At 39.3% G+C, this 21381-nt stretch overlaps 1 protein-coding gene across 3 annotated transcripts in view; it reads left to right on the forward strand.

The window, feature by feature from the left end:
* Nucleotides 1-21381, forward strand: part of macrod1 (mono-ADP ribosylhydrolase 1) — a 192130-nt gene that overhangs the window by 164521 nt on the left and 6228 nt on the right. For all 3 annotated transcript variants that reach the window (XM_074648624.1, XM_074648623.1, XM_074648622.1), the window contains 4 exons: nt 8099-8220; nt 11269-11299; nt 14343-14416; nt 19455-19536. In XM_074648624.1, the coding sequence (XP_074504725.1) occupies nt 8099-8220; nt 11269-11299; nt 14343-14416; nt 19455-19536 (309 nt within the window). The remainder of the gene's footprint in view (nt 1-8098; nt 8221-11268; nt 11300-14342; nt 14417-19454; nt 19537-21381) is intronic.

Below are 21381 nucleotides of genomic sequence, written 5' to 3' on the forward strand. Positions count from 1 at the left end.
TTTTCTAACGCTCCCTCAGCAGATCCAGTATTGAACAAAAGACAACAACTAGCTGTATTTTAAAGGGACTCTATGTAAGAATCAGAAATTGCTTGTTAGCAGTGACACCTGTGACCGTTAAGTCAACGACAGTCAGTTGTCAGTTGTGCCTCGGCTTGTTGCATGAAGAAAACTAACACGTTTTATTCTGACGAAAAGTTATCAGACATTTTGAATTATAATGTGCGCTGCTCAGAAATAACATCCCTGTGCAGAACTGTAATTAACTCTGCACTAAAAGCGCCCTTCTTGCGTCACATGCAAAACATCCAATAAGGTATGAGAGCGTTCAGAGAAGTTTTAAAATAAAAATGAAAGAAGAGAAACAGCAATTATTTAAGTGTAGTAAAATAAGAGACTAATTGTAGAAATCAAGATAAAAAAGCACTTTTCTATTAAATATATTTATAACAATCATGATGCGATGAGGCCTTTTTTTGCAACAACTACAGTTTTTATGTAAGAAATTAATTTATATTTTTGGGCACGTTTTTAATGCCCGGCTCATTTGCCTCAACTTAAACGTTAACAGGATTTTTAGCATATTATATATTAGCATTTACTGTATTAATACTCTATTAATACTTTTGTTGTTAATAATAATAATTAATTAATTACAGGTGTAATGAAATTCTGTCTGCTGGCTGTAGTCCTGTTGCTCTCTCTCGTGCTCGCACTACAAAGACGCGAGCGAGCGTTGGTCAAAACAGTGAGGAGACACACACAAGATTAAACGTGATTGACAGGCATTGTGTTAATTAACTAAATACGTTAGCAAAGTGAAATCTTGCAGATGCCATTGGGAGCACCGGAGGACACGGTCCATGACATGGTTGTGTCATTTTGAGACTTTATGTCAGATTCCTGTGTGTTATGTAGAGAACTGTGTGCAGTGTGTTGCAAAAAGTGCCGTGTTGAATTGCAAATTTGTTTTGGAGACTTAAATTGAGGTTTTGAGTGTCAGTTTCAATAATGTGTCATTTTAGTGTTAGCAATGAAAAAAAAACTATGTCATCAGAATATTTCACGAAAGATAAAAAAAAAAAAACCTGATGAACATAAAGTAAGGCTGGGTGATGATCCAGGGTTATCCAGCAAAATTATACTGTGATGATATGATCTACAAATTAATAATTCGGAGCCAACTGTGATTAAAAGCTGACAAAATTCAAGAGTTTTTTAGAGTGGAACCAATTAGTCAATTAGTCAGTGCCAAATGCCAAAAGCTCACTGCTCTCAACCTCTCAGATGTGAATACTTGCCTGATTTTTATTATTATAAAGTGCTTTGGATTTTGGATTGTTGGTCAGACAAATCAAGCAATATATAGATGTCATTGTGGGCTTTTTTCATTTATAAACCAAATGATAAATCGATGAATTTGCACATTAATCGATAATGAAAATAAAGCCAGAACCAGTATAATAGAGTCTGTTGTTGTGAGGAAGAAAATAACAAAAATAGCTGGCTGATGTTGTGGCTCTTGACATCTAATAGGTCTGGTGGAAGATTAACACTTTGGCTGCAGCGTCTGCGTAGACGCTGAGCTCAGATTTGGAACAATTGTGGACCGAGAGGAGAGTCTGGCGGGAGGGACGGAGTCATTATGGTTATCGAGTGTGATCCTCCCATTACAGATTACAGATGTTTGTCTGAATTAGCCCCGTGACACCTCCAGGAGGATCATTACTGCTGAGAAGCTATAGTCGTGATTCGTCACTCACGCTCTTGTTCTTCCACAGAGCCTACTGCTGCATTAATGTAGCCAAGAGGGAAAAATCTCAGTCATATCATGGATATACACCTCTACTTTCATGCAAGATGAAGGTGATATGGCAGACACCTTTGATAATATATGCTATAGGAGAATATTAGTGTCAAATAGCCATGTCGATGTATGAACAGGCTTTGATTGCAGCACTTATTATTCTTTCTGTGAGGGTTCATGCACTAAGACTAAGTGATTTCTCAGAGACCGCACTCTTTTTCATCAGCGAGCAGTTTGATGAAGGACCGTCATGTTGCACAGACAAGTTTCTTTCAATCCACATCTGTGGATTTCACTAAGCAGCACCAGTCTGTGGTGCACACTTTCATCCACACACTTCTGGTCTTAGGGGGACACAGAGGCATCACAGCGTATAGTTTTTTGATAAGCTGCTATTGGTGTAAGCTCCTCGTCTCCTGTTTAATGATTGCAGGAGGAGGATTTTTTCTGCTGAAAATGCTGCTTTATTCAGAAAGTTGTGTGACGAACCTGCAGAGAATTACCAGCCGGCGCTGCAGTTCTCTTCAGCTATATGCAGCAGCATTTTTACTGTCTTTCAGCTCATTGTTTTGGTTTTACGGCCTTTACTGATTGCTCTCATCAGCGCCATTTTCAAATGCAGCTGGCAGCTATTTTCAGCAAAAAAGCTCTAAAAACGAAGGATGTCCTCGACCAAAAACTAACACTCATGCGATTTTGTCGATTAATCAATTAGTTGATTTAATTGACAAATCTGTAAAAGTGAGTTTCTCTACAAACAATCACACAAAAGCACCACTTTAAATCTTGTGTTTATCAGAGACGTGCTCATACGTTTCTTGGAAATAAGTCATTCAGCATGAAAAAAGCATAAAAAACAACTAATCAGCTAAAGAAATCTTAGTCGACTAAGACCAAAACGACTGATTAGTCAAGCTTAACACAAACCGTGAACTGTAAACGACCTACTGTAATAGTTAATAGTACATCTTAAATGAAGGAAAACAACTTACCTGAAATCTCAAGTGCCGCACTAATTTGCCTCCTGCTGTTTTCTGTTCAGATCATGGTAACTATGGTGGGTAAACTGATATAGCTTCAGGTATCCAGCCAAAGTCATCACAATGAGAAAAAAACGCTAATGACGTCAGGAGCTTTTCCACTCCTGTAAAAAAAACATGAGGCACATAGCGTGGAAAACGTGAAGCGCTCAGCAACATAAAAGCGATGCGCAAAACGCTTCACTCTCATTGAAAACAATTACAAAAAGCCGCCCAGGCTGCTAAAAAGCGCCCTGTCTGATCAGAGCCTAATCGACTAATGCCTTGTCCACACTACACGACTTTAACCCTGATTTTCCGCACTCCGACAGTTTTTGGAAGCTCCCCGACAAAAGCCCCAGATTAGAGACAAATCGACGTTGGCTCACCGCTAGCACATCGACGCTCGAGAGTCATGCATGAACTGCTCAAAGACGCGAGATAGAAAAAAAAGAGTGTGGAAACCGGTTGAAACGGCCTATTATGTAAACACGTGCCAACAGCAATATCATCAATGTGTCTCGCGTATGGTATCACGTAATTTACTGTTTATTTCTCACGTGTGTTTTCGTGACAAAACGTAGTTTGGAGACCTCATCAGGGATTCCGCCCGGTGAAAGATCTTGTAGTGTGTGACCTCCTGACGCCGGTCAGTCATGTAGTGTGAAACCCACAACGACTTCAAGACTCCCGATACAAGACAGCGAGTTGTGTCATGCGAACAGTACTGCGATCTGAAGACTTGAACTTAGCTTAAGAGGGGGCAGCCCCACTAAATACCTAATACTACTAGTTGGTGAACATAGTGGAGCATTTAGCAGCTAAAGAGCAGATATTTCCCTCAGGAGATGATAAAGACTGAAACCAGAGCTGAAAAAGAGTGAATATTGGACTTCTATTCATCATGAGGCCAGAAACACAACTCCAAATAAATGCTGATGTTTCTCTGTGTGTAAATAGTTTTTTCTAACATGTATGTCATAATGTTGTGTGTATAACTTGTTTACTTCCCACAAAATGGCCAAAACAAGTCAGTTAATGCACCTTTAATAATTAAAATGGTCTCTGCCTAATGTTCATTTTAATGCTTAATGTTAATGCTGAGGAAAATAAGGAAATTTTTGGCGGCACATTTTTGAGCAAAACAAAGTAAAAGTACTCCACAACAGATATTAGAAGGAGGAAAACATAACTGCACTTCCCTTTATGGATTGAAAGGTATTAAGTCTCTTGAATCTCTGCATAAAAATAAAAAATCGACTCTGTCCTTTTACCAACCCACAGAAAATATTAAAACATTTATATAACAGTGTGTAAACATGAAAAATGGGTTCTGTAAGAATAGCAGGGACTATATCTTCAAACAGAAGCAGCCCATCTGGTCCAAATGAATTCAGTGTGAATATTGTTATGAAAATCAATTTCAAATCAATAAAATATTTTACGGAGTTATATTGAATCGTATTCAAACAGCTTTAGAAGAGCTGATGTCTTTCTGAGGTACATCTAGTCTTTTACCAGCTGAGTTTTCTTGTGTAACTCTGTGATTGTATGTAGAATATTACAATAACCTATTATACCTATTATTATATATTATAACCTATTATGTTTTTGTTATAAATCATGTATCAAAGAGAGTTATGTGTAAAACCTGTATTACATGTTATTAAAACGTTTGCTACTGCACTCATCTTTAAGAAGATTTGACAAAAACTGGTTTTAGATGAAGGTTAAACTAGGTTTCCTCTCAAATACTTTTGTTATTAAGAAAAAAACACAGTCTAGTAGTTTTTTGGCAGCCAGATCTCTGTTCCACTGTCCGGCCGTAATGAGCAGACCTGCATCGCTAACCAAATATCCTCTATTGATTGTGGTTACTGTAGGTGGCAGAATTTCCTTGTCAATGCTTACAACAAATTCTAACAACAAACAAGTAAAGGGTGCCGGGGAAGTGGACACACGAACACATTTCATGCCTCTGTTGTGAATTTCTGGTTTTGAAATAAGATCACCGGATCATATTTCAGAAAATCCCAAACACTGTGTTAAATCTTTCTGCCTAATGGCCTCCTATCCTCAGAGGGTTGGATTAAAGAGCTTCTTCTGGGCTTCTTCTGGGCTGTGGAGTCTGCAGCTTGTTAACTGTGAGTGTGTGCTGTTTTAATGTCCGTTTTAATCTAATTAATCATTAGTCTCATATTGTTTTGTTTTGTAAAAGAGATCAATCTGGCCCAAGAGGAGGGCGCAGAGGGGGAGATTTGAGGCAATGATGCGTAAGTTGAAACGGACAGGTACTGTACAGCATCTAAAAACAAAGGAAAGTTAGTTATTGTAGTTTAGAGGCAATAAAAACCCCATAATAATGAACACTCAGACATGATACACGATTACTTGCTAATTATCACCTAATTACCAGGAAATTTGCGGACCTGTAAAATGAAGTGTTACCATTATTATTTATGTAAATTTATTAGTAAATAAGCTGCATAAATGGACAAAAAACCCTCTCCTATATACCCTCCTTCTGTTATGACGACTGGTCAGGTTTGAGGCTCTGATTGGGCTGTTTGATGCCGACCTGTCCAGTCGTATCACTGAACCGGCACTTGATTCAAGACTAAAGTGTCAAGTTGATCCGTAGAATAAAAAAACTGATTGTTTCTCCCCATTGCTTCCTTGTATGAAAAAAAACTCTCAATGCTAAATTAGATGTGTTGTTGGAATGGATTTTTTTCATGGTGTGTGTGTGTTGGTCCAGCTAGGTCTTATCACAGCGTTGGTATTCACGCTGAGAGCTACCCGCTGAGCTTCATCAGAACGTGTGGTATCATCGGCGTAGATGTGTAGCGGCTGGTTAAACGACATCTTTCTCTGTTCTCACTCAGCTTCCTCTGGTTCCTTCCTCTGTTTTTTCTGTCTCTCTCTCTCTCTGTGGCTTTCAATCCAATACACTTCAATTAATGTACCGTTTATTTAATCAATTAATCCAATTGAAATATTTTTTCAGACCCCTGCCAAGAAAATAACATTCATTAACTTGACAAAGAAAGTACACACAGTATGCAGCGTTCCAGCAGCTACATGACCAGAAGAGATTAGATATTATTAAAATTAGAAACACATAGTTGCTGTAAGCTTGCTGAAAGGGACAAAGAAAATCCCTTTTCAATTTGATAAAGGTGTGTAGTTCTAGAAAAACATCAATGTGAGGATAATTTAAAATCAGCTAGTATTAGAGACATGATACATCCTCTGGCTGCCATATTGAAGGTCATCAGCTCGTGGCAACAGTGGCAGCTTATAATACTGTTTGTTGAAGTACCTTGAAAGGTAATTGGCCAGTAACACCAAACAAACCAGCAGATTTCTTATTCTGGATCCAAATTTACTTTTTCATAATTAATGATAAAGGCTCACATCAGTCTTTTACAGGTGTCTCAGGGTTTCCTGCCCAGTTGTATATTTAATAATGACTTGTGTGCAGCATCTAAACCAGTGACAGCAGTGCCTTTATGGCTTCCCAGGTGTGCTGTTAAAATCTAACATCTAACATCTAAAGCTGTTACTGTGACAGACTGAATGGCTGTTCAAAAGAAGACAAAGAGTGAAGTTAAAACTAAATATGAATTCAGTCTGTTATTGGGCTCGATCAAATGTGAAAAACATACATGGCCTATCTTCCACCTAACATGCTCACAATAAGAGCCTGGCCTGCAGTTTTAATGTGAGTCTTCCTGTTTGACTCGACTACAGTTGTGAGATTCCCTAATATTCAACACATATAACTGTAAGCGTACTTGTCATAAACTGACAGAGGCATTGTTTTAGTCTCAAGCTTTTGATTTTACTATAAAACCATCATCCGGAGCAGTTTGGTGTCGGGAAACAACAGCTAATAAATACCAGGTGTGACAGCTGATTGCATCAGTTAGACTGTTTACGGGCGTACACTGAGGAAAGATAACACATATCAACACCAAATATAGTATACAGAACAACTTAGGACAGTTGTGTGACTGCAGAGTTGGTGACATGAGAGTTACAAATTGTGTGCATTAACAATATAACACCATAAACACTAAATTTGGGTTTAACTACATTGAACGGTGGAGTTTGATGTTTTCAGGCATTTTTGTATTATTAGGTGGCAAGTTGGATATATTGCTTTCAGAAAAATACAACTTTCCCAGTCACGGCATGGACGTTGATGTGAACGCTATTTACAAGTTGTAAACTCGAAATTACGATAACTCTGACACGACATGAACATTAATCTACCAATTTGTTCCAGCCAAGATACCAGTTTCACAATTAAATTAACTGATACATTTTTGCTTAGCATGAACAAAGTTGAACATTTTAGTGTTGTTAGTTAATGGGATAGACGTTCTGGAAACAGTTCAGGACTAAATATTTCAGTCCGGTTTCACAAAAAGGCGTATGAATGACACGATAATTTGCGAAGCTAAAGCGTGCAATATGAATGCTGTTCTTTCTTTTGGCGTGTCATTTGTACGCGATGTAGACTGTACTGACTGCAATTTAAGTTGAAAGTCTGAGTTAGTGACGTAGAATAAAAAGTGAGAAAGACCGCTTAAGACGGACGGGAAGGGAGGTGGATGGATCCAACACATGACTTTCACGTTTCGTTTTGTACGTTACGTTATTGACGTTTGTCACATGTTTTTTTAGTGACATTTGTGACGTGTTTTTCATGTTACGTAGTTTCCATACGTATTGTACTTAGTTCACATACTTATTTTAAGGCAGAGGGTTTAGTTTACGTACTTATTTTAAAGCAGAGGGTTTAGTTTACGTACTTATTTTAAAGCAGAGGGTTTAGTTCACGTACTTATTTTAAAGCAGAGGGTTTAGTTCACGTACTTATTTTAAGGCCAACCCTGACGTTTTTTCCTAAACTTAACTGAGTGGTTTGGTTGCCTAAACTTTGGCGAGGCAAAAAGTGACACTGACACATTATCTTACTGGTGGGTCTATTACAGTGCATGCTTTGGCGTGATACCGGGTTGAAACAATTATATGGACTTTATATGTCAACACTAGGGCTCCATTTTTCTGATTTATTCATTTTGATAAAAGTGAAACCACAGTTTATTTAACGTGGCTGCCATAATAAACACTGAATCAATGGGGGATATAACTCTGGAGATTAAACTCAGAATATACTTTACTTACATTTTCCTTCTATCTTCACATCTGTCACACTGTGGTAGGAAGTGTTTCATCTTCTCGTCTCTTGCTGTCTCTGCAGATGTGATCCACACTGTGGGGCCAATCGCACAAGGTGGAGTGGGAGAGGAGGAGAAGAAAGCCTTGAGGTCGTGCTACAATAACAGCCTGAAAACAGCCACCAAACACGCTGCACGCTCTGTGGTGAGGACGGAGGGGGGAGAGGAAGGGATGATGGAAGCTAGGAAGGATGAAGAGAAACTGAGTTGTTTGGAGAGCAGAAATCTGAGAGATTAGATTAAAACAGAGGTTAACCAGAAGACTGAGACACACAAAAAAAATAAGAAAGCAAAAAGACAGAAAGGTCAGGTGACAAGGAAGAAGGAAAAAGAGAGAAGTGACTGTAAAATATTCTACCTATTGTGCTAAAGAAGATTCATCACATGAAGATTTTTCAAAGGAAATGCATTCACACTGAGATAGCTGGAGAGAGGGAAACAGCAGCTGCAGGTAGGATTGTTGAGTTGTAAAAAGGTTTTATGAAACACACCAGGCGGGAGGTTTCACAACAGAACGAGGTGTTAAAATCAAAGAAAAACACCAAAACCACATGAAAATAAAGTCGGAGGTACAGTAGAAGACAGATAAATGCTGTGAATTTGTAGTTTCACTACACAGGAGTAGGATTAGAATCCATCAGCTGCAAACAATTTATATTTTTAGTTGGCATTTATTATAATTGTTTCCATTTATTTTCTATTACATGCCCCTAATTTTTTTTAGTGTCCTCTACCTTCAAACTTTGTGTATGTAGATGGGTAAACATTGATACTGCGATATAAAGTCAAGTCAATATTCTATCAGTCAACTCAAAATCACATATCACAACTGTACTTTTATGTTTACCTTTCGCCTTGAGGAACCTGTGAGCCATGCCTGCTCTCACCCTGCGTTAACTCCACAATCTGGTGAAATGAAGAGATCTGGAGACGCTGAGAGCGTCCTGGCATCTGCTCGTACCGCAGTATCTGACAGCAGGTTGAGAATCTGCCAGATTTGATTTACTTTGAAGTTTACTGGCTGCTTTTCTCAACTCCAGAGGTGTGCCATGAACCTGTCTGACAAGTTCTAATGCCTACAGAGTTTTCATATCAAAAGTCATTTTTGAAACTTGACATTTAAATTTGTCAGCAATGGATTCATTGTATTTACATTCAGTCATTACCGCAGTTTTCATTGTTAGTTCGTCTTTCCTGAACAGGTTTTAAATTACTGTCTCACTCACAAGGGATTCACAGGGAACGATGCACGTACTTAAATGTTACTGTTTGTAATTTGATGTAATTAATAGAAGGCTCCTCATTTACTGTTTGCTCTCCTGCAGCCGTATCAGAGGTGTGTTAAGTTACCGTCAATATAAGCAGAACATTTAGTGCTTCTTCTTTATACTAAAGGATAGGTTGATCAAATCTTTCTTAAAACAATATCACACCGTCCTTGATCTGTGTAAAAAGGCTTTCTAAGTTCGGCTGAAGCTAATAGAGTGCTCCAGGGATGACATATTTTTGTAGGCCAACCAGGAAGTGAGAATATCACTGGTTCCCTCCACAAAAAGCCAATGGGATTTTCCATTGGCTTTCGATTATTGCAGAAAATAAGCTCTGTGGCAAACACACGTTTATGATACTTACATATTTTGTTCAGCAAGATAATCTTCACAAATGAACACAACTTTTATGAATTTTGAAGTGTGAATGCAGTCGCTAGAAGTAAAAAGCTAAAGTTAGGCTACAAATGAACTGCACCACGGTCGCATCAGCGCGAGTATACACAACGAGGCCGTAAAGGCGGACGTGTCGGCGTGATGGCGTTTAGTAGTCTCATTTAGCCACTTGTTAGCTACCGACTTTTTTAAGACACGTAAAAGCTTAAAAATTCACAAGTTGGATATTTACTGATGTATTTTAAATCGTAGAACAAAACGTTAAAATCTCTTAAGATGTGTTAACCACAGACCTTATTTCAGTCATCTAACTAAAACCCCATTCAAAATAACCATTGACCTTCAGACAAGGGAACCAGAAGTGCTAAAATGCAAACTCATTTCCGGGTTTTAGGACTCATTCCTGTGGGACTCTATATGATTCTTCAGCCGTCTGAATTAGAAAAATGAAATGTATCTTCCAAAGTTAGTCTTTTTTTTTATCAAACTACGTCTTTGTGTGACTGTTCTCTTCTCTGAGATGCGTTCGAGGGATCGTAACAAAGAGAGGATTTTGGTATTAAAAAGACTCTGGAAATTTAAATTCTTTTAGAATACTCTCTTTGTGGCCAGTATGCATAGGAGGAATAATTAAAGTGCTTTCAATGTACATATAGAGATGTGAGGACAATTTTTAATTTATGCCTTTATTATATAGGGAGAGTAGAGAGATGACAGGAAATGAGGGAAAGAGAGATGCAACGAAATGGCCAAACAAGATAAAAATAACAACAACAAAGACAAAAAAAAATCAGGATTTGAACCGGGGATTCTGCGGTTCATGGTCGGCGTTGTAACCCCTGAGAGAAAGAAATACTTAACCTTTAAATCCTTTAAAAGCACTCAACTGTGAAACACATGTGGCTTTTATTGTGGAATAGCCACTGTGAGCTGCAGGTGAGAGGCTCTTACTGACATTTTTGAGAACCAGCAAGTTGTCAGTCAATGTAAACAACTCCTTTTACAAGTCTGTCTTGTCCTACATGCAACTTATCACAGCATGATGAAGTAATGTTCTATCTTTATGTGACACAATCATTTTTCTCAGCTTGTGGTTTCTTTGACTGTTTTTCTTTTATGTGTCATTTTAACATAAGTCTGTGACCTCTAACACGCGCTGTCACCAAAAGAACCCAAATCAACTGAAACGTTATAGATTTTAACTTTATAAATATAATAACTATGGTCACCGCACCCACCTTTATAATTACTATAATAATGTCTGGTTAATGGCTGAGGAAGGAAGTCCTTTCACACCAAGCCTCCGTCACAAAGGATGATTGGCAGCTCTTTAAATAGAAGTGAAAGACAGACAGAGAAGAAAAGCTGCCATGAAAAACAATCAGGAGAAAGACTGCATGGAGATTCAGAAGAGTGTGATTTGTGTGTGTGTGTGTGTGAGAGAGAGAGAGAGAGAGAGAGAGAGAGAGAGGCTGTTATGTGATCAGCAACAGATTGTAACCACTATATTTGTCATCTTTCCCCTGCAGGCTTTCCCCTGCATCTCCACTGGAATCTACGGTCAGTGTCTGCTGATGTGTGTGTTATCATCATTTCCATTCAAGTGTTTATGTGTTGCTTAGGGCTTTATACTCAAACTGATTATTTTTTTCTTTGAGTGAGGGAAAAAAATCCATTTCCATCCAACAACAATATATCTTTGTTGCTGTGTTTATGTGCAGTTCTTTACACACTGGCGGTGTTTTCCATCACATGCTTGTTTCCAGTATCAGTCTTCCTGTTTAACTGCCGAGCCACCCTGTCTGTCACATTATCTCCTGCAGCCCGGAGGTGGTTCTCAGATTAAGGCCCTGGGATTAAGACCAGCAGATTAAGATAGATTAGGCCGGAGATCGTGTCCGATTGACTGTAATCCCCCTTCACCCTGGCAGCAGAGAGAGTGCTTAAACACTCCCCGGGGTGAGTTTGGGTGTGAGGGCCGGTTGTAAACACTCCTCCCCCGTTGCTAGAGAGAGGAAAAGGCCAAAGTTGTGATTGACTCAGTGTGTTATCCGTGTCTTCCTCTCTGTTGCGCCTGTTTCTCGCTGTCTCTCTGTTTAGCTCATCTTCTCCTTAAGAGTACTTCCAAAGTTTTTTTTTTCATCGGGTATCTTTAAAGAGGAAGGAGACATTTACAGCTGTTGAAGGTACTCCTCACTGTATCGACCAACGTTTGATGAAACTAAAAGTACTGCCAGCCAATCATATTAGTAGTTTTTGAATAATGCAGAATAATTGATTGAATTGAAATACCGTTAGTGGAAAAATGAGTATACATACATTAATCATCCGAGTTTTTCACAAAAAGTACTGACTCTTTAAGGCAGTGCACATCCACACACGTGTTTTCCATCATTCTGACTGACTAGACCTTGTTACAGTTGAGGTGGAAAGACCTACTGCATGATGGGAATTACATGTGTTATGTTCTTGTGCTACACAGGAGTTGTAGTAAGAGGTCAGGGTAGATGGTGGACGTACAAAAAGCTGGATCTTGACACCGGAGGGTTTGCATCCTGAGTCATGTGAGGTTCACTATGAGCTACTAAACACTTCGGTTAAGGTTAGAAAAAGATCATGATTTATCAAGTCAATGTCAACTAAGACTTTGATCTTTCCTTGCTTGGAGTTGCCTCAACATCTAACTCAAATGGAAGGATTCTCTGTCTGTCTGTCCTTCGGTTTTCCTGACAACCGTTCGTCTGATCAACTTCACACTTGGCGGGTCTAAGAGGACCCAGGGAATTGTAGTGTGGAGTGCGAGCTCTTGAGATCTACGGGAGATATTTATTATTAGTGTGTTATGTACTTACGAGGATAATAGGACCCCTATTAACTGTTACACAGCCTAACGGCACGCTGGGTACAGCTCGCTCTCCGTCAGGGTTGGAAATTAGCACCCGCTCCCGGCCAAATGCGGGTGAATTTCAAGTCAATCGTCAGGCGCAGAGAGCCGATATCTGAAACAAGGCGCAGTTTACTTAATAACATGCTGATCAGTCAGTATTTATTGGCAGATCGCATTCTCAAACCAACTTTAAAGGTGCATACCACCACCTACTGTACTATGTCGGAGTGTGTTGTCTGATGGTAAGAGTGTGTGTGGTGTGAGTGGAAGAGTGAATTAAAAATGGATAACCATAAGTAAAATAAATATTACATTAATACTTTTATAAGAAAATGTTTATTAGTTGTTGTTTTTTTTCAAAGCAAACAAACGTTACAGGTGGGAAAAAAAAGTGACTTTCCAACACTGCTACAATATTAACTGTTACACCAGCGAACGACGAGCTGGTTACAGCTTACTCTCCATCGTTCGCTACAGTATTAACTGTTAAACCACCAAACGGCATGCTGCTCGTTCTCCTTCAATGTTCGCGTCAGCTTTTGCACTCAAATGATGCGTATAGTCTAGCTCTGCTGGGGGATGCAACAGTGTCGCGGCAGGCATATTTCTCAGAGTCCAAGGCAGCGCAGTATTGAGTGTGAAGTTCTTTGGATGAGCGGTTCTCTAGAAAGCTGCAAGCAGCAACACCGGAGGCGAAGCAATCGGCCCGTTCTGAACAGGCCCATTTTGAACGGGCACTGCACTAGTAACCATAAAAACATAAATCACTCTCTAGTATCCTCGAGCGGGTAATGTAAGAAACATTTTGGCAACTTTGCAAATGCATTCCTTAAAAACATTTCCATTTTTTCTCATTAGGTTGATTCAATTTAATCCGGATGGCATTACGTTTCACTGAAAACACATTTGCTGTTTAAATTAGGATATAAATGTAATTTTCAATTAAAGCGTGAAGCAGGTGTGATTGAACCTCAGACTGCACGCGCCCACACAGTCCTAAGGACAGGCTAATAAGTGAAAGCAGCTGTGTAGGTGGACCACGTTTATTCATTTTAAAGGTGCTTATTCATCAGATGAACAATATTTGCCTTTATTATCAATGAAAAGGCATATTTTGCTATTTTTTCTCCATCAAGCAGTAAAATAGTGTATATATAGTAACATAATGGGCCCAGTTTGACAGATTATATCCCCTTGCAGTGTGTGTATTTTAAAGCTGAAACAATGCATTTTTCAGTGCTAATTTGCGCCCTCATGTATTCTCCCTTTGTTCACATGTTGAACACTCTGTCCTGATATATAGTATAATGGCTGTATAATCACACAGTATGTGTGTGTGTTTGTGGCTGAGCAGTTTGGCCAGATGATTCATTTTTACTGCCTTTGTGTTGCGTTTCCAGCAGTGGGGATAATTTTGCAGCACTGAAAGGTCTCGGTCGCCGAATGAATATTGAACAAGCACCGTAGTCTTTCTCCATCTGTCTCCTCGTAACCAACAAGTGTGTTATGTCTGCACCTCGCCGGAATAGGCGAGTCGGGATGAGAGGAAGTGAGAAAACACAGAACATAGAGTGTTAGAGTAGTGGAAAGAAGAACAGGTACCTGTCTTTAAAAAAAAAAAAAAAAAAAAAGTGCAGACGACGACCTAACATAAACACACAGATCTGACACGGCACCTGTTCGTGCAAATTGTGTGTATATTTTTGTTTTTTGCAGGATATCCACCTGAGCGGGCTGTGCACGAGGCGCTAGCGACTGTGAGGGAGTATCTGGAGGAACATCACGACAAGGTGTGTGTGTGATTGTGTGTGTGTTTGTGTCTGCATGATTGGCAATGTTTCCCTACCATCTCCTCAAGGTATTATTCCTTTCACAGCTGTTGTGTTTGTTTTCTGGTGGGAGCGAGGAGAAGGGTGCATTGAGAAAACACACACACCCACACATACATTTAAACACACACTCCCAAGTTCTGGCTCTCATGCTCATGGCCAAGTCTGCGTTTTAATTGGCTCCTTGCGGGACTAAACCCGACTAACACAAACACACACACACACATACACGCACACACACTTTCTCTCCGGAGAAACAGCGAGCGGAGAAAAGACAAAATGATGGAATAGATGACTGGAGGGGAGGGATGGAGGGGGAGAGGGGGTGGGGGGGTTTGCTGGGAGATTGGAACAAAGAGGAAACTTTCCAATCAGTCGTTAACATGCTCTAAACTCTCCTCCCATCTTCCCCCTTTACTCTTCAGGTCTCCTCCCACTCCTCTTTTCAATCTCTCTCTCCGTCTCTAACCACCGTGCGGTATCACCTCCCAGAGAGGGTGTTGACGATGTTATTGTTAGCGCCGGCGTCTCCAGAGTCTCTGTAGCAATACCAGTCGACTGATGCCGTCAGCCGCGCATGCACATTAAGCAAGTCTCACCGTGGAGGACAACAGTCAACAAGACTTAAACGGCTGAATACAAGACCAGGAAGACAAATCAACACGGCTTAAATTCTGCCCAGAAAATAGTTCCACAGTGTGTTTTTAAGAGGAAAAAAAAATGTTTTATTGTAAACAAAGTAGACAGAGTTTATGCACATACATATAAATGTTCACGAGAGGAGGTTTGTTCTTTAATTGAACCTCTGGCTTGGAGAGCTGTAATGTAGAAAATGAAATCGAAAAATTACACACACAGTAAGACAAACAAAGTGGACTCAAGACACGGAGCAATGGGCCAAAACCCTGCATAAAGTGTAATAATAAATGACATGCATCATTTATTCGTAAAGTACCACATAACTGTCGCAAGAGAGTAAAACCCAAGGCAACGCTTCCGTTTTATAGTTGTTATATTTAACAAATTAGATTCACAGTCGACCTGAAAGTTTCAACAAAACTTATTTGTGACATTTGAGAAAACGACCACCAGATCCATTTAGTAGCAGTGGGCAACCTCCGGGTCTGAAAAGTGAAGCCAATGCTGAAGTGCCTTAAACTTGTATTCTTTCTAACAGCCAGCAGGGGGCGACTCCTCTGGTTGCAAGAAGAAGTCTGATTGTATAGAAGTCTATGAGAAAATGACCCTACTTCTCACTTGATTTATTACCTCAGTAAACATTGTAAACATGAGTTTATGGTCTCCATCGCTAGTTTCAAGTCTTCTTCAATACAGCATGATGTTCATTTAGTAAATTATGGTCCCATTTGGAGTCAAATAGACCATAAAGCAGGGGATGCTTTAGGGCGTGGCTACCTTGTGATTGAGAGGTCGCTACCACGGCGTTGTCCGGTCTGGGAGTTGTCCGTGTTTTAGTCGTGTTTTCAGTTCATGAAAATTAAAATTAACCTTTTTGGTTGCCTAAAAGTCTCATTCAGCGTTCGGTTGTACTTAGCTCCTCCGTCTCGTATCACCTCTGGTTGCAAAAACCGAAGATGGCGACGGCCAAAAACCGAGATAGCGAAAATTGAGGCTTCAAAACGGCAGTCCACAAACCAATTGGTGACGTCACGTTGACTACGTCTACTTCTTTTATACAGTCTGTGTTTAGCAGCTGTTGTGGGGCTTTCGTATCATTATATGAGATGATCTTCATCAGCAGATGTAAGGAAAATAGCCTTGGAGCCGTATCAACAGTATGTCTGCCATGTGGTTTGCTTCATTAGTCTAGATAAGTAGGTAGTTTTTTGAAGGTCTCAATTTGTTATAGTAAGTGCTGTAGTGAATGCCGATTTGTTTTAGAATATGGAAAGTAAACCTCAGGACTTTGTCAGGCTTAATGTTTTTCAGAAATGCAGATGAAAGGAATGCTGAATGAGAGATTGCATTGCCCGCCAGCAAGTTTGGGTTAAATCACGATCAACAATGTTTGGAATGATGGTAAAAGGTTTTATAGTCATCAAAATGCAGTATGTGCCAGTTGCTTTTACTCATTTCTGTGACACTGGAAAACATGCTGAAGCATTTTGATGACTATAAAACCTTTTACCATCATTCCAAACATTGTTGATCATGATTTATCAATATCACTACTTGTACGGGTTGCCATTATAGAGATGAATGTTTTACCGAGGCTATTATATCCAATGCAGAAGTTACCTAATTATGTTCCAGGAAAGTTTCAAATCATTACATAATATGATTTTATAAATCTGTGTGGAAGTGTAAGCACCCCAGACTGAAGCTGGAGAAACTGCAGTTAAATGTGGTCAAAGGGAGATTAGCACTTCCCAATATAATGTATTATCACTTGGCTTCACAACTTAGATACATTACAGAGTGGTTAAAAAATGACCTTAATTCCTAATTTCTTGATTTGGAAAATACTGGGTGCGAGCCTGCTCTTTCGGACATGCCATTTATAAATAATGCAGTTTCATTAAAGGGGATGAAGGAAAACTTTATTGTTAGAAATACTCTCAAAACCTGGAATCAGGTCACTTTGGAATAACAAATCAATACTCTGTGTTGGCACCTATTGTATGTAATCCTGATCTTGCACAGCCTCGTTCTGATGTGGGTTTCAAAACATGAAAGATTGCTCTTATTTCTGAAATAGAAGATCTCTATTTAGGTGGGACTCTAAAATCCTTCTCACAACTCAGGACTGAGTTTGACCTTCCTCTGGCACAATTCATCCGCTATTTACAATTTAGGAGTTACATCCACTCTATACCAATATATAGGAGTGGTTTGTACATGAATCACTTGGAAAATACACTACTGAAAGCTTCTTCTCTAAGAAAGAAAGTTATATTTATGATCAAATGTTTTTTCAACATCCCTATTATCAATAGTAAAACATCTTGGGGGGAAGATTTTGGGTCCCATCTTGATAAATTGTAGTGAAACATTTTAATGAATGCAAAGAAAATGACATGTTCTGATAAACCTTATGAGACCCAAATTAAGATTATTCACAGACTACGTGTAAATCCATCTATTCAATCTAAATATGACCCTATGTGCCCTCCATTATGGCTGAAATGTAAAAATAGCTGCGACACCATCTCATGTAATCTTATTAATTAGAGATTAATCACGATTAACTATGGACAATCATGCGATTAATTGTGATTAAATGTTTTAATCGATTGGCAGCCCTAGTTTGTAAGTGACTGGTCCCCATTAGCAAATAATAGCAATACATACGGGGGTGACAAATATAACAGTATGAGTCCGTGCAATTGTTAAAGTCACCGGATTGTGACTATTGCTGATGCTCACATTTTATTTTCATTTTGACGTGTGTGTGTCTGGGTGTGTTTTTGTTTTGTGGTTTTTGGTACGTCTTGTCTCAGTTGTAGGTTTTTGTATTGTGTCATTTTACTATGTTGAAAATAAAAATATTTAAAGTGATGATGATTTAATCGTAACCCGCCGGCCGGCAGTTGGGCTTTAAGAGGTTAAAGGAAAGTCAGTGAGGGGAAGTCAGCGCAAGATGTGAAATATAAACTTTGCTGCTGTCAGTTTGAGAAGAGAGTATTTACATACTCTACAGGCAGTTCTGATCGAGCCCATTACATTCACTTGATGTTATTGTTAGCTTTAGCATCTCCAGGGTCCCTGTTGCAATACTATCAAAATGAGCCTCCCGCTGCTGCTACCGTTTTCTGGAGACCATTTTGCATCTCTCCTCACATGCATTTGCTTTAATTTGAATGAGGGAGGCGTAAAAATGGCGCAAGTGGAGGCAACTCGGTGTGGAGGTTAGAGATTTCGAACCTTAGCCCAGGGGATGTAGTTACTTACCACACATTTCCATATCTTCCCTTTTAGCCTCCATTCAAATCGTGGCGAGTGAAGGTAATTGTGCAACAAGCATTAGGCTGACAAACACGGGCTGCAGGCTAGCAGGCTGCAGAAATGTCTTTGAAAGCAACGAGAATTAAACTTCCACAAGGCGCAGAAAGTGATCGAAACAGCCGGGGTTATAAATTGCACTGCCTCGGCCCAAAACGGAAAAAATCTAAACCTTTGTAGAGACATTAGGGAGGTAATAATGTTTGTTAGAGGATGAGAAATAAGACAGCACTGCAGTGCTTATATCCCTGGAAACATCCTTTTACTGTAGCTACAGTAACTTTATCATCTTTCATCTTCAGTTTATCATCAGGCTACATATAATGCTGCGTACTGTACTGTACTGTATGTCCAGCTATACAGGATATAATGTAAACATTATAGACTGCAGAGATCTAAAGAACACAAGAGCACAGAGCATAAAGATTGTTTATTGAAGTAAAATAGCCGCACTCACTCGGCCAGCGTCTTAATATTATTTGAAAGCTATTATCTTTATGGCTGTGTGTGTGTGTGCGAGTGTGTGTTTGTGTAGTGGTGATTCTGGATTGAGTTGAATTGTGTTTCTCACACAGTAATGAGAGAAACTGAGGGCCTAATGCCAAATAAGCTACACACAGTGTAACACTCAGGGGCATGCACGAAAACACATAAAGTTACTTATCTCTCCCTCATACACACACAAACACTTTTACAGAAGACATACTTATAGACCTACACAGGAACTTATACTCTCTCTCTCTCACACACACACACACACACACACACACAGGGCACACAGTGGAATAAGCGCTGTGTTGTGTCATGATCATAATAGGAAGCTAATAGGGCAGTAATGGACTGATGCATTAGCTGCCTTCTCCTGATATCGCCTCCGCACAATGTCACACACTGTTATACTGTTTCCCCCCTGCTGTTGATGAATTCACGGTTATTGCAAATGCTTGTAATAAAGGTCATTTTGTGTGTGTGTGTGTGTGTGTGTGTGTGTGTGTGTGTGTGTTTGTGTGTGTGTGTGTGTGTGTGTTTGTGTCAGCTGGACAGAGTCATCTTTTGTGTGTTCTTGCCGACGGATAAGGAGCTGTATATGCAGAACCTCCCGCTCTACTTCCCTGCTGGTGAGTCGTCTTTCACACACACAAACACATACATACACGTATACACACACACATACACACACACACACACACAAACACACTTTACTATATACAGTGATGACAGCTCAGCTCAGCTCAATTTAGCTTCACACACAACTAGAGACACACACACAGCGGTGTGATAAATACGCTGCTTCATCCTCTGTGTGCTATTTGCACATCCAGTACATTCACACATCCAAGAAGGTCATTAGACACATAATGGTGTGTGTATATATAGCATACTTAATTGTGTTTAATTACATCAAATAAACATATTCTTTGCTTCCCACACACACGTACATGCAGTGACATTAAATACACATAAAAGATGCACAGTGGCTTGTGCCAACCCGTGTTTAACAAACGATTTGAATACACAAAAGCCCACACATACAGTCCATGTGATGTACACATTTGGTTTATTGGTATGGCCTTTTCCATAGCTGACAACCTGAGTAACTGAGCCTTGTTATTTCAATTTATTTGATTTATTTAATCAGTTAAATCCATTTCAACACAAATTGACATTTGGTCTGTTGAGTTAAGACACTGCGTTAAATGTTAAATAAAAGTCATCAAAGTTATGGACCGGAATAATTTCAGTCAGCGGCAAAACAGAACAAACAAAATGAGACGCACAAAATATTTTTGTTCTTTTATTGCACCACTAAAAATGAGACATTCATACTGTCCTTTTCTGATGTATTTATTGGAGCAGACATTCACATATTTTATGAGATGGAAGTATACAGTAAGTACAATCCACATAACCAGCTTGAGGGACACGATGAGGACTTAAAACATATTCATTATCAACAGTAGCCTGTGATCTGTGATGCAGACATTTAAAGGTTGGAACAATAAAAAGACTTAAAAGAGTTAAGTTAGTTCATCACTTTAACAATTTGCATATTTGCTTTCTTTCTGAGAGTTAGTTGAGATGATGGATACCTGTCACATGTCTGTATCATAAGTATGGAGCTGGAGTCAGGATGTTGTTAGCTTAGCTTAGCATAAACACTGGAAGCAGGGGGAAACATGTAGCCTGACTCTGTCCAAAGTTAAAAAATACGTCTACCAGCATCTTTAAGCTTGAGAATTAACACATTGTATCTCATTTGTTTAACTTGCACGTAAACAGAAATATAGGAACAGCGAGGGAGTTGGATTCTGTAACTATTTATGTTGTCTTCACTTGAAGTCCATCCATGTGTTTCTTTATAGTTCTTCTGTAGCTATCTTAACTTTTATTGTTAACTAAACTGCTTAAGTGCACACGTTACTCTTCTCTTGAAGTTTTTTAGTTGTTTTTGGCCAAAACACGTGGGTTCATTCCCATCACCCGCTGGACTGGAGTAGTACATGTACTGATTACATATAGCCCAATATGGATGCAATCAGATCCGTGATCTGGCTAACAGAGACACATATACATATGTGGGTAAGTGTAAATGAAAGTATATTACAGTAGTATTAGTATCTTTATTTTTTATTAGCATATAAGACACTTGAAGTGAGTGTAATGTGACCACTGTGACAACGAGACTCAGGGAAGGTGTGTGCAGTCACTAGGGGTGTTTCCATTCATCTGTTTTTATTTAAATTTGCACATCAGAAAACCTGATTGGAAATTTTATAAAAACTCAAAATATCACAAGAATGTTTTTACGCTTGTCTGAGGTGGAAAATTTGGTGTATCGCTAAAAGTGAAATGTGAGAGAGTGCGATGAAAACAGACTTGGCGAATGAATCATGTCATGAAGCGTGACGTAAACGTTCACTGCAGCTTCTGATCCGCCGAAGAGACGGAAAATGGCGACAGAC

The sequence above is a fragment of the Sebastes fasciatus genome, chromosome 10, assembly GCF_043250625.1.
Source record: "Sebastes fasciatus isolate fSebFas1 chromosome 10, fSebFas1.pri, whole genome shotgun sequence".
In the NCBI taxonomy this organism is placed as follows: Eukaryota; Metazoa; Chordata; class Actinopteri; order Perciformes; family Sebastidae; genus Sebastes; species Sebastes fasciatus.